We start from the raw sequence: 13065 nt of genomic DNA, 5'->3' as shown, positions 1-13065 counted from the left end.
TGAATATATTAAAATAGTTACATATGTATATATGTAAGAAACAATAAATAAAATCAAATAATGATGTGATAATCGTTACAAATAATGATTTTAACGTTTCTACTAAATACAATTTATATGATCGATTGAATCGATAATATTGAATTAACAATACGTAAAACTCAACAAAATTCAACAAATTACTTTCTCCTTTTTTCTCATAAAAGTAACGAACTTATATATTACTCATTTGAATTACATTATTTGCTATGTTTGAATATTAATGACTCTACGATTATGATTCTACAATTGTCATTAGTTGTTACGTATTTGTGTTTATGTTAAAATGTTTTATTTCTTTTTATCGCAAACGAAATATTAAGATAAAAAAGAAAGTGCTTGTAGCCTTCCTTTATTGCAAACTAGTATGTAGTACAATACTTTATTTTTTTATATGCACGTATGTATATGTATATAATTACGCGCAAATTTCTATGATAAAAAAGATGATACATGCAAAATGAAAAAATTGCATATCAGAAATATCTTATTATGACTGTACTATAAAATGGCAGCCGCATGGTTTTTCTTTTCTTTTCTTTTTTTTTTTTATTTTTATTTTGAAAACATTATTTTAAAACCACGAGTGGTGTTGAGTTCATGTTTAAATGCTATTTTATTTTATTTTTTTTTTTTGTTTCTTTTTGCTTTTACTTTTTCAATTTTATCACAATAGTGTTTTTTTTTATTTAATTATAAAAAGGTTAATTTTGGAAAATCTCTAAACATGTTACATTTATTTCTGTGATTATGTCATAGAAATTTATATAAAACAGAATATTCTTGCTTAAGAGCAAACTGCTTTACTATCATTCGATCAAGCCTCATGACAAAATCTCATACACTTTGTCCCATAAATATTGTCTACATTCTGTAGTATGCCCTATTCAAAACTGATTCAATATTCTCATTAATACTTGTTTATTTTAACCGATCCATGGAATGCCAAGGTCTGAATTTATTGTAATTTAGGCAGACGATGAATATTGTTTTCTAAGTCTTTGAAATTCAATTTCTTTTTGCAAATATTCTTGAACAAATGGATGTTCCAAATGAGAATCCTTTAATTGACTTAAATAACGATTAGCAACTTCAGGTGGTTTTCCCATATGTTGCGAAAGGACAATCATATTGATTAAGGTGTCAGGATTATTACTATCTTTGTCAAGTGATTCTTGCAAAGCTGTTTCAGCTTCTTCATATTTTGCTTGACCAATAAAACAAGTAGCTTGACCATTTAACAACATACTTGTACTGGAATGCTTGTCAATCATTTCCTGAAATAATTCAACAAATAAAAGTTTATCTCAATAAATTAATCAATCTTAATTAAAATCTATCAATGTTTTTTTTATAAATATATTTTAAGTTCATTCGATATCAAGTAATTTTACTAATTACAATAACAAACATCAAGATAAAAGCTATCTATATTTTTTTTTATACCTGAAATATATAATAAGCATCCTGTAATTTGTCCCCTCCACTGCTTATATTTAACCAAGCTTGAGCGAGTTGCGTTAATGTGGCATCATCATCTTTCTCCTGCATTGTCTTGAGTTCTTTTCTAGCCAAATCCAAACGATCCATTTTCAAATAAATTTGTAATGTCAATGCTAAACATTCCAAATGATCTACATTGCGAAGTACTCGTAGTGCAGATTCTAAATTCTTTTCATGATAATATATAGTAGCAGCAACAATCATAAAATTGTGATTGTCTAAATTAGTGTGATTTGCTGCTTGATCTAATTCTGCAACAATTGCTTCTCTACGTGACGGATTTGCAAAATAATCCGCTAATGTTTTCAATGGTTGTAATTCTGGTGGCGATGAATTATTGATTTCATCTAAAACAACACGGAATTTCCTTTGTGCTATGTAAGCACGATATAAAAATACATCGCGTTCCATTGCCACGTCCGAAGAAGAGGGCTGTAATTAAAGAGGAAAAATATAATTCTAATATGTATAATTTAAATTACATTATTACACAGATAGAAATAAAAATATAATAAAGATTGTATAGATATAAAGGATAGATAATTTATAAAATAATAATTTAATATTTACTTTAATATTTTACATGAAATTAAAATATATAATGTGACTTTTATAATTTTTTATTATTAGAAAAACATGTGTTTGTAGAGTAGTTATGAAATAATTATTAATAAAAAACAGAATTATTATTCAATAGCAGTTTTTTCAATATTTAACGCTACATTGAAATGAAATATATATCTATTAATAAATTGATACACAAAAGAGAATCATCCTTATGAAATATTTTTTAATATTAATAAAAAAAAAAATGTATATATATATATTGTTTTCTCATGTAAAAAAGAAAAAATTTTGATTTAACAATAAATTACATTAATGCGGTAGTATGACTGCGAAAGGAAAATAAATTTTCTGGATGTTGACAATGTCAAAAAAAAATACCAGCATAAATTTGATAATACACGTACCTTGATTTTTTGTGCTTCGTTGATACATTGTTGATAATTACCGATATAAAAGTGATTTTTTACGTCGAACAATTCATCGACATCGCTTTGCTGCTGACGTGCCATCTTGTCATTTCGATACTAGATAGTACTAGAATTTCTTCCTACTTCGTTTCACTATTGCATATTTCTATATTTCAGGGTCCCTAGATACATGCAAAAGGCATTAAACAAATTTATATCTCGTTATTATTAATTGCAATGACTAAATTGCAATGTTTTATAAAAATGAACACTATCTTGTAATATCTTTAATCGTGTAATAGAAAAAAAGGTAATAAATAAAATTATATCTTCTTGGAAACTTTTTATAAATTATAATATTAGAAGTATTTATTTTTGTATTTATCATGTATCTTTATTATTTTAGATTTTAATGAAATAATCTAAAATCAAAGATTTTCATTTTATTTAAAAATATAATTTCAAAGTAGATATAAATCAAGATACTTGTGTTTATATTTATTTGCATCTTTTAAAGTTGTTTATAACAATCGAATATCAAGATGTAAGTTGCGTCAACCGGATGTTCAAAAATTTAGTGATAACTATTAATTAATTAAATTTTTTTGAGGAAGTGATAAAAAAAAAAGAAAAAAATAGAAAAAAAAATTTTACAAATAAAAATTATTTTTGAAAAATTAATATTTCAATAGTTTCTGTCTTATGAATAATTGTAATTATACATTAGTATTACATTGTCACAAGTTTCCACATCTTTTTTCCTTTTAACTTTGTTGATATTTTTTTTCTAGGTTATGTCGCACGGTACAACATTAGCACAATATGGTCGGTGTAAAATTTTATACGACAAGTATTTTTCGAATATAGATTATTATTAAGATCATCACAATTATCGATTTATTCAATTAATATGATATATTAGTATGTTTATGTGTTTTAAAATAAATGAAAATGAGCTGGTTTTAATTTATTATACTACATTGGAATTCATTTGTAAGAATAGGTAATAAAGTGAACATTATCCTTGTGTGACTTTTTTGTGAATCATCTTGATAATATATATTCATTATAAGTTTCACAATTAAGTCAGTTTAGTTTGAGGTAATGTTTGAATTATATATGGCAATGTAGATTATAGATTAACGAAACAAAATATTTTTATATATTGTATTTGAAGGGTGAACATTATTTTTATAAATATATCTTTTTTCAGCCATAAGATATAATTAGCTACTTGTGTGATTGAAGTTATTTACATTCAAAATATTAGCAGTGATATACACTGATATTAAAAATGGATGTCAGTATATTATTCAGAGACTGTGTAAAAACTGTTAATTTACAGGATAAAAATTTAGGATCTTCTAGTTTTACTAAACCATTGAAAAAGACAAAAAGTAAAAGTTCTTTTTACATCAAAACCCAAGCTGTTGTAGCACAAATAACAAAACTTAGAGAATTTTTATTAGAAAATCGGAAAGCTTATTTAAATTTTTCCAATTATTTTTCTAACATACCACGTATGACCGATACTGATCGTGATAAAATTGATGCAGGAGCTCAAACAATTATGAGTACATGTTCTCAGCTTATTAAAGAATTGAAGAGAGAAATTGCATTTTCAGAAGTTTCTAGACAAAATATGGAACATCGTGAAATTGTTTTGCTCTTGATTGAGGATTATTTGAAAAATGTTTGTAAAATTTATTCAGAACAAAAAGCCATAAGAGTAAAACAAGCTTTAGAAATGAGGAATATATCTAAACTTGAATTAGATACAAAACCAAACAAAATTATGGAAATGGATAATAAAAGGTCTGTTTCAAATTTAATTGAAAAAACAAATAACACTGAAAATCAGAGCAATTCAAGCAAATTGAATCCTATGAAAGTTCAAGAAATTAATGAAGATGTTAATACTCTTTTATATGAAGAATTGTCACCTGAAGATATCCAGATGCTTGAGTCAGAAAATGAACAATTATATAATGAACTTTGTACAATAACGGAGGAGGTCAAACAAATTGAAAGTAAAGTAGTTCATATAGCTGAATTACAAGAAATATTTACAGAAAAGGTATTAGATCAAGATAAAGATCTTGATCGACTAATGACAACGGTCGTTGGATCTACTGAAAATGTAAAAGAAGCTAACGAACAGATTCGACAAGCTATTCAAAGGAATGCTGGGCTTAGAGTGTGGATTCTTTTTTTCCTATTAGTTATGTCATTTTCTTTACTTTTCCTCGATTGGTATAATCCGTAAATTAAATTAAATTTTCCAAAATATTACAATATATTAAAATAGAGCGAAATATTTTGTACATGTTCTATGAAAATAATTATTGTATGTAAATAATTATTTTTTCTCAACAAGATATTCTTATAACATTTCCAATAATTATAATGACAAATTAATTATATTATTTATTATAATTCAAATTATGTTTAAAAATTCAAAATGAATTGATGTTATTTTTCATATTTATATATATATATATATATATATATATATATATATATATATATATATTTAATTGATGGGTACATTATTGATGAAGAATAAAATTTTTTTGACAAAATAGGTCATTGTATTTTATCCCAAAGACATTGTACATAATGGCTACAACTTATGTAATAGAAATAGTAAATATTCGTATATTTACTTATATATACACACTCGTACATGTGCACCTATTCTCGATGTACCAATTAATTTTGAAATGCAGCATGGATTTAACATAATAAAAATTTGAAGTTTCGAGTATTGGAGAAAATAAGATCCTTACAATAGTCTGCTTGTATCTTTTTCGCACATATCTTTTTCATCATTTTAACAGGAAGCTTCAATACTCAATTTATTTTGTAAGTTTCATTAATATCTACGTAAATATAATAATATATCAAATAAAATTATGTTTTAGTAATACCTTATACATTAAATGCATAAGTATTACTTCTTTGTGTATTATATATTTAAAAAATACACTGCTATATAATCACTAATTAAAAAAATAACAAATATTTTAATTTGATATTATACATTGTTTGTCAGATTACAATAAATCGCACATATTAATTTATTATATATAAATCACAATGAGATAAGTGAGATAATATGAATTGTACAAATAATAATTTGTTTTAATAAATCTATTTATATGTTTGCACTTTTTTGTTGATAATATGTATTAAAAAAATGATTATACCATTTCGCGTTATTTGTAATTAACAAATGTTATTTAGTCTAACATAATGTTAATTGAATTATTATTGTTATTACATTTACACTTATCTCACCTGTGATTTGTATTGTTGTAAAATTAAATCAACTAATCATGTTGTACATATTATTTTATGTTAACAGGATTAATACGAGTGTTATTTATGTCACAGATATCTGCAAGACACTTTTATAAGACTTCCTGTTTTGATAGAATACCATATTGGTATTAAGCACCATGAAGAACACTGATAGATAGACAAAACATTGTAAAATTATATATATGTGTATATTTATATGAAAATTATTTATAAATGTTTCATTCATTTCCATGATTTACTGTTGCATTTCAATATCACACAATTTGCAATCAAGACGTTATAAACATTCCTTATAATAAACTCGTTCACCATATAAAATTGATATATATTTATATTTTATTTTATACAAAATGTTACAAAACTCTAATATTACAGCTTTGTGAGAAACAATACCAACACTGTAAGTACTATAAATACAGAGAAGTATTTATCTAATTCCTAATTTGTTGATTTTGGAAACTTTTCAAATAAAAAAATAGGATTAAATAATGAATAATATGAATTAACGATAATATATGAATTTAGAAAAATAAAAGAGAAAATTCTTTAGTTTTTTAATATTCATTATTAAGCATAGAACAAATATAAGTTCATGTGAATACTGAACTATATAATATAATTGTTCACAATCTACATATGCTGAGAATGAACAGAAAAGTAATAAAAAAAAATTCTATTTAAAAAACAGATCCATTAAATTTCTATCTTGTAGGTCAGTATAACGAAAGGAGAAAATATTCTATAGTTTCTTGAAAAAAAAAATGTGAAGGAAATAAGAATTTAATTTTATCAATAGCTATAACTTTTTATGGTAGAAAGTTCCAATAGTAAAAAAAATAATGCAAAGCAAATATTTTCATCGACAAGATGATCATTGAATAATAACATCTTTTTAAATTTCTTTAATTTTATTGATAAATTAAATTTTATTTAGCAAAGATATGTTGCGAATTATCATATATGATTAGCATAGATTGATAAAAGACATTATTTCATAAATGGTCTGATAATTATTATTATAAGAAAATACACTTCAAATATATATATAATATATATATATATATAATATATATATATAATATATACATACGTTTAAATATATATATATACAATATATATATATTTAAACTTAATATACTTTAAGATGTGTGTGTGTGTATATATATTTATATATGTATATATATATATACACAAAATTCAAAGGAATCATAAACATAAAGAAATACATAAGAATAGAATATTTGAAAACATTTGAAATTTAAAAACAAAATGTGTTTTTTTCTTTTCCATTCATAACTATATTTGTTGTACTTACAGATATGGCCAATAACACCTTGCTGGAGAGGAAGGATTTTAATTTTGTATATAATTATATTTATAACGTAGTTGAGAGTCATATGGACAGATTTTGCCTTCAATTAAACATTGAACAACCCACGTTGTGGAAAGCAATGGTAATTGCCATTCTCCAGCTTTTGTAATAGCCCATGAAGGACATCTGCGATTAGTAACTACTACTGTACCTTCTGCAAATCCTTCCATACTTTCTGTAAGGATTAATATTTTATTAATTATAAATATTATTATTATCATTTATATCGCTATGTACATACATTTCATATTAGATATGAGAGATAATTTAAAAGTTAATTATATAGAAAATATAATACCTGAACCATCTACCAGCAAAACCACAGCACCTGCATTTTCACATATTTGGCGCCAAAAAGATGTAAATTTTTTGTCCGATTCTACAATAGGAATTATTACTATAACTTGAGTTAATGGTTTATTACTAGGCCTTTGAAAAACTTCAATATAAGATTGTTTATCCAAACTCCATCCGGCAGGTAAGCTCCATCCTGCTGGATTTATTAATTTGTCCTTGAAAAAAAAAAAAAAAAAAAACAAATAAATAAATAAATAAATAAATAAATAAATAAATAAATAAATAAATAAATAAATAAATAAATAAATAAATAAATAAACATCAAATATTATTCAAATGTAATATAAATAAAAACTATGCTTATCATTTTTACGAGGATACAAGTTTTATATACCTCTTGACAACACTGTATAATCCAATTATGATTATATGCAGGAATTCCGACCGAAAGACATAATAAATTTTTTGCAGTAACATTTGGCACATTTGTAATCAGTTTTGTATTTTTATATTCTTCCTTTGGTATTAAATCAAACTCGTCATAAATTTTACCTTTTCCAGCTTCTATTTGGGTTTTCAGCCTATCCCTTACAAATGGTCTACGGACCCATTCTTCTTCATTTTCTGTTCCAGTCTCAGAACCAGAATCTTTAGCATCTGCTTGAAACCTATCAAGTACTTCCAATGATGCACAAGTAAGAATAAATGACATGCCTTTAAATAAAGTAGAATTGTTGTTTGGAATAGGACCCAAAGTCGCAATAGTTTCTTCATTTTCAGCTTTTTTCTTACTTCGTGGTTTTCCTTTTATTCTATGCTGAGGTCCTTTTACAATTTGTTCATTTGGCGTCCCAATAATTTCTGGTTGCACGCCACTTAATATAGTTTCATCTTTTAATGAAAGATTTGAATCACTAGATTTACTCTCATTTTCAGAAGAATCTCTCTTCTTAGTTTTAGAAGCTATACCAGAAACAGAAGGTTCCGATATACTAATATTTTTATCAATAGAACTACCAGCCAATATCTTAGATTTTGGAGTTGAAAATGTGGGTGTGGCAATTCGTTTAGAACGCCGTTTTCCATCTACCATGTTGTCTAAAGTTATTTGGCCCGAAAGCTTAGGCGTAGACGGAAGATTATTTATTTTGACAAATATTTCTTCCTTCAATACTTGTGCTTGATCTGATGACAAAAAGATGTCTTTCACCTGGACTTGTAATTTCTCTCCTTCATCCGTTTCTACTGAATAATATGTATCATTATTAGTATTTTGGACTTCAACTATTAAGCCACAGGAACCATAATCATCTTCTGCCGTAGTCGCGTATACTGATAAACCTTCTTTTAGGGTCTTTGGTATTGGTATAATAAAATCTTCTATAAGTAATTTATTTTTTCCATCGTAAAAATTCACTTTATATTTTAACTTAACTTTTTCCGTGACTGTACCTGGATAATAATTATTGTCAGACCACTTGGCAAATACTTCTTTACCAACCAATTCATCGTTTATATTAATGTATGATAAATCTTTAACGAATGAAACAGTGTTATTGGATGGTATATCACTATCAATTTTATCAGTTTTGGTTTTCTTTCTACTACTAGGAGTACTGTTATTTCCTTGGGAAGAAATCAATTCTTTTGGTGAAATTTTGCACATTCCATTCGTTTGTACACCTGCTCTGGTATTTTTACTTCGTGGTCTTTTTGATGCTCGATTTTTTCTGGAACTTTTGGGTGTTGTCGTTTCCATTGCCCTTTCATCTTGTTCTTCTGGCGTAGAACATCTAATTTTTTGCAGAACATCATCTAATCTTTCATTACTTATGTTATATGTATCAATTGTATTAACCTCTGTATTTAAATAACTCAAAATGGTTGTTACTAATAAGCGATTATTTTTCCATTCCTTAATTAATCTCTCATGAGATTCATCTATATTTTGTTTTTGCGGTGCTGATGGTATTTCATAGACTGACTTTTTTGCATGTTTAGCTGGACCTCGAGGTAGTGAAAAATGTGTATCTTTAGCTGCAAGTTTAGCGACTAAAGAAGCAGCACTGGATGCTGAACTTGTAGAACTAATTGTTGAAAGGAAAGAAAGTCTCGAAGGGTTTAAATGAAATAATTGTGGATTGCTGTTAACTGATCCTGGTGAGGTATCCTTGTTGTCATTTCCAGAAATATCAGCTAACGAAGCAGAAGTGTCTTCTGTTTTTTGGCGTGCGGATGAAAGTTCTACTATAGGTTCACAATGAACACTCATTAATTCTTTGTTCAGAAATTCTTTTGTACTCTCATCAATATGTAATAAACATTTAAGTCTTACATACACACCAACTTCTTTTTCTACTTGTAAAGCTTTTGCAAGTAAATTTGCATTACTTAACTCAGATTTACTTTTAACATTATCATCTATAAGTGAAACATCATGTTCATTATCACTCACACTTATTAAATCTGCATTATCACTCTCTTTAGTTACCGAAGCAGGCATCTTCGTTTCTTTATTCATAGACCGTAAAACATTATCGCCTTTTAAAATAGTAGAATGCAGCTCATTAGTAAATATATCTGATTCTACACTAGCCGTACCATCTGTATCGCATTTCTTACACTCACTATTTCCATTAAAATGATGTTTATCAGATTTTGAATCTACTGACGATTCTTTGGTGTTAATTAAAGATTTATAATTGAAATCATTACTATTTTTATTTTCGTAACAACTTTTATAAATATTTTCAGTATTTGTAGTATCAAAAACTTCTTTTTCACCAAGTTTTCCTATAGAATTCTCCTGCGACGAATCTAAGATAATTTTCTCCCCATCTTCATCAATTTCAACTAATTCTGGTAATTTTATTTTCTTTTCTTGAGACATAGTTGATTTGTCAAAAACAACTTCTATGCTCATACGCGGTTTGTTTGTATAAGTAGATGCAACAGGTTGCTGTTTGCTTATTGTTATTTTATCTAATACTATTTCTTCACTGGTACTGCTTTTACTCTGCAAATTAACATCGTCAATATGTTTGGATGTAGAACTTTTATTATCCTCCTTATTTACAGGAGCAAGTGATTTTTCTTCATTTATATCTTTAGAAGAATTAATTGATACATCGGAATTTGAATCATTCTTTGCTGTTACATCAGTTGCTGATATTTCTATATTTTCTATTTCTTTGTTCTCAGTTAATTCTTTTTCATCGCTAACCTTAGTCATATTAACATCAAAAGTATTTTCTTTTTCAATATCGTCATTTGTACTAGTAGTAATAGCAGTACTAGTAGTAATAGCAGTACTAGTAGTAGTGGTAGCTGTTGTGGTAATAGTAGTTATATTAGTAGATGTGTCGGATGTAATAGGATTGTTTACAGTTTCATTTTGATTTATTTCATAAGTTTTTTTAGCATTATTTTCATTCTTATTTAAACATTTCTGTACAGGGCATGATTCACAGTTCTTATCATCTTTGGTTTCATTTAAAACAAAATCAGAATTTTTCACGTTGGATTCAATAAGTTCTTCACCTTCTACATCCTGAGTTTCTTCAATTACAACATCTGGTATTGTACAATTTCTTGAAATATTTAATTGAGAATCATCTGATTTATCTGAATGATGACTATCATCATTATGAACTTTATTTTTTTCTATACTTAAAGCATCTTCTGAGGATGAACTTCTTAACAACTTAATAACAGGATTATCAACAGTGTCTGCTTTACGTTTGAGACCCATTTTTTCAGATGTACCATGAACCTCCTTTTTAGATGGCGAATACGTCATAGGAGGCGTACCTTGGACAATATCATTCTCATCATCGGTATCATCCTTTTGGTCATCAAGTTTAGAACTATCATCCGCAACATTATCTTTTTCATTGCTTTCAACAACTTCACTTTTCTTTTCTAATTCACTCGTTTTATCTTCAGCTATCTCATCTAGTGTCTGACTTTGTTGCGTATTCGGATCATCTTTAGTTTTTGAATTATCATTCTCAGATTGAATTTCTAATTTATTTGTAGATGAATTTATTTCATCAGTATCAACAAGTTGAAAATCCTGACTTTCATTTACAGCACTACCTTTTGGATTTTCATAATAAGTATCTTGCGTATCCACTGTAGTATCTTCCATCTTTTCTACGTCTGACATCTCTACGAATGTTTTGTATGTACGCTATAATTCAAATATCAATTTATTAACTATTTATATATATATATATATATATATATAAAAAAAAAAAAAAAAAAAAAAAAGAAAAAAAAAATGTACAATATTAATTAATTTATTTAAAGAAATAAACGATGGAAAAAATGTATACTTTATTTATTAAAAAATGAAGAGAAAAAAAGACAAGAGAGAGAGAGAGAGAGAGAGAGAAAGAGTGAAAATTGAAAAATGGAAAAAGAAAAAAAAAATTTTCTTGAAAAGTTAAAAATCGAAATTTTCAATTTTAAAAAGTATAAAAAATCGAAAGGATTATACGTTTAATGTTCAATAGTATAACTTAATATGACCATTGATATACATGCTCTATATATACGTATATGTTTACATGGGACATCACATGAGAAGATAGAAAAAGCATTAGTAACAATGCTACTTGTTACAAGCGGAAAGAAGGTTACGGCGGGAAGATCGTATTGGTATAATATAATCACGGAAATAAATAAATTAAATGATATGCGTACCAATATTTACCGCATGTGTTGTGGCGATTTCTATTCTCAATAATATATTGTCGTTAACATCAGAATATTGCATTTACTGCACAAACTGAGTCACGTTCGCCGGCTGTTCTAAGCGAGGGCTTCTTTAATATTTTTTTTTGATTCTCGTATTACCTGGCCCAATTTTTCTTCGATATAATTATAACAAGGAACAATTATATCTCGCTTTATCTTAAAAGATACAAATTATAATAACGGATTGATATCGGACGACAAAACGCGCATAAACGCCAGATTTTATTCACAAAAGAATATAAAACACAAAACGCCATCGCCACTTTACGGCTGCGTAGGTTACAGTATGCTTTACTCTAATCAACATAGATGGTGAAGTTATACCTTTTTTTTTTTCATTACGTTGCCGTCGTGATTGTATATTAAAAGTAACCAATAAACGAGTATTCCACCAATGACGATATAGTCCACTTTTTTTTTTTACATTATTTTATTAAACTTGACAAAAAATTTTTATTCATTATAATAAAACGTATTTATTTATCAAGAAAATTATTTTCTCTTTATTAAAGAAATAATATATAACAAATGAATGTTTATTAAATGAATTGAATTCTACCTTTCCGGCAATAAAATTTAACGAGTCCAGCTCATTTATTGGTTATTTTCAATTATACGCTAGTTCTTTTTCAACATAATGTCTTTATTATATATATACATATTAATATAATAAAAATATGTTACTTTTATTTTTATTTTATTACGATTAAATATAAATTTTATAATGAATTATTATCTAAGACGATTTGTTGATAAACTCTTAATTGACTGTGGACCAATGAGAGAAGAGAGGAG

At 26.4% G+C, this 13065-nt stretch overlaps 3 protein-coding genes across 8 annotated transcripts; 1 reads left to right on the top strand and 2 right to left on the bottom strand.

Moving 5' to 3' along the window:
* Positions 1 to 608: 608 nt before the first annotated feature.
* On the bottom strand, positions 609 to 2655 carry epsilonCOP (coatomer subunit epsilon). The gene is made up of 3 exons (XM_035862079.2): positions 2514 to 2655; positions 1486 to 1974; positions 609 to 1316 (listed from the first exon to the last, which is right to left on the bottom strand). The coding sequence occupies exons 1-3, from the start codon at positions 2616 to 2618 to the stop codon at positions 1008 to 1010; spliced, it is 903 nt and encodes a 300-aa protein (XP_035717972.1). The 5' UTR covers positions 2619 to 2655; the 3' UTR covers positions 609 to 1007.
* A 29-nt stretch (positions 2656 to 2684) lies between these two features.
* Positions 2685 to 4938, top strand: Syx18 (syntaxin 18). Of its 5 annotated transcripts, none has more exons than XM_035862078.2 (3): positions 2685 to 2826; positions 3308 to 3519; positions 3730 to 4938. In XM_035862078.2, exon 3 carries the CDS (start codon positions 3811 to 3813, stop codon positions 4780 to 4782), a length of 972 nt encoding a protein of 323 aa, XP_035717971.1. In that variant the 5' UTR covers positions 2685 to 2826; positions 3308 to 3519; positions 3730 to 3810; the 3' UTR covers positions 4783 to 4938. The 5 variants fall into 5 exon arrangements, with proteins under 5 accessions (XP_035717971.1, XP_035717968.1, XP_085517414.1 ...); XM_035862075.2 differs by having other exon boundaries at positions 3308 to 3617; XM_035862076.2 differs by lacking the exon at positions 2685 to 2826 and adding an exon at positions 2947 to 3060 and having other exon boundaries at positions 3308 to 3617.
* A 1893-nt stretch (positions 4939 to 6831) lies between these two features.
* LOC118439923 (uncharacterized) lies at positions 6832 to 12553 on the bottom strand. Of its 2 annotated transcripts, none has more exons than XM_085661249.1 (4): positions 12227 to 12553; positions 7904 to 11701; positions 7511 to 7724; positions 6832 to 7387 (listed from the first exon to the last, which is right to left on the bottom strand). In XM_085661249.1, the coding sequence occupies exons 1-4, from the start codon at positions 12287 to 12289 to the stop codon at positions 7194 to 7196; spliced, it is 4269 nt and encodes a 1422-aa protein (XP_085517375.1). In that variant the 5' UTR covers positions 12290 to 12553; the 3' UTR covers positions 6832 to 7193. The 2 variants fall into 2 exon arrangements, with proteins under 2 accessions (XP_085517375.1, XP_035718086.2); XM_035862193.2 differs by having other exon boundaries at positions 6835 to 7387; positions 12217 to 12553.
* Between the last annotated feature and the right edge of the window lie 512 nt (positions 12554 to 13065).

This window comes from Vespa mandarinia, chromosome 14, assembly GCF_050613455.1.
Source record: "Vespa mandarinia isolate Hongniang chromosome 14, ASM5061345v1, whole genome shotgun sequence".
Classification (NCBI taxonomy): Eukaryota; Metazoa; Arthropoda; class Insecta; order Hymenoptera; family Vespidae; genus Vespa; species Vespa mandarinia.
This window is presented reverse-complemented; position numbering and strand designations above follow the sequence as displayed.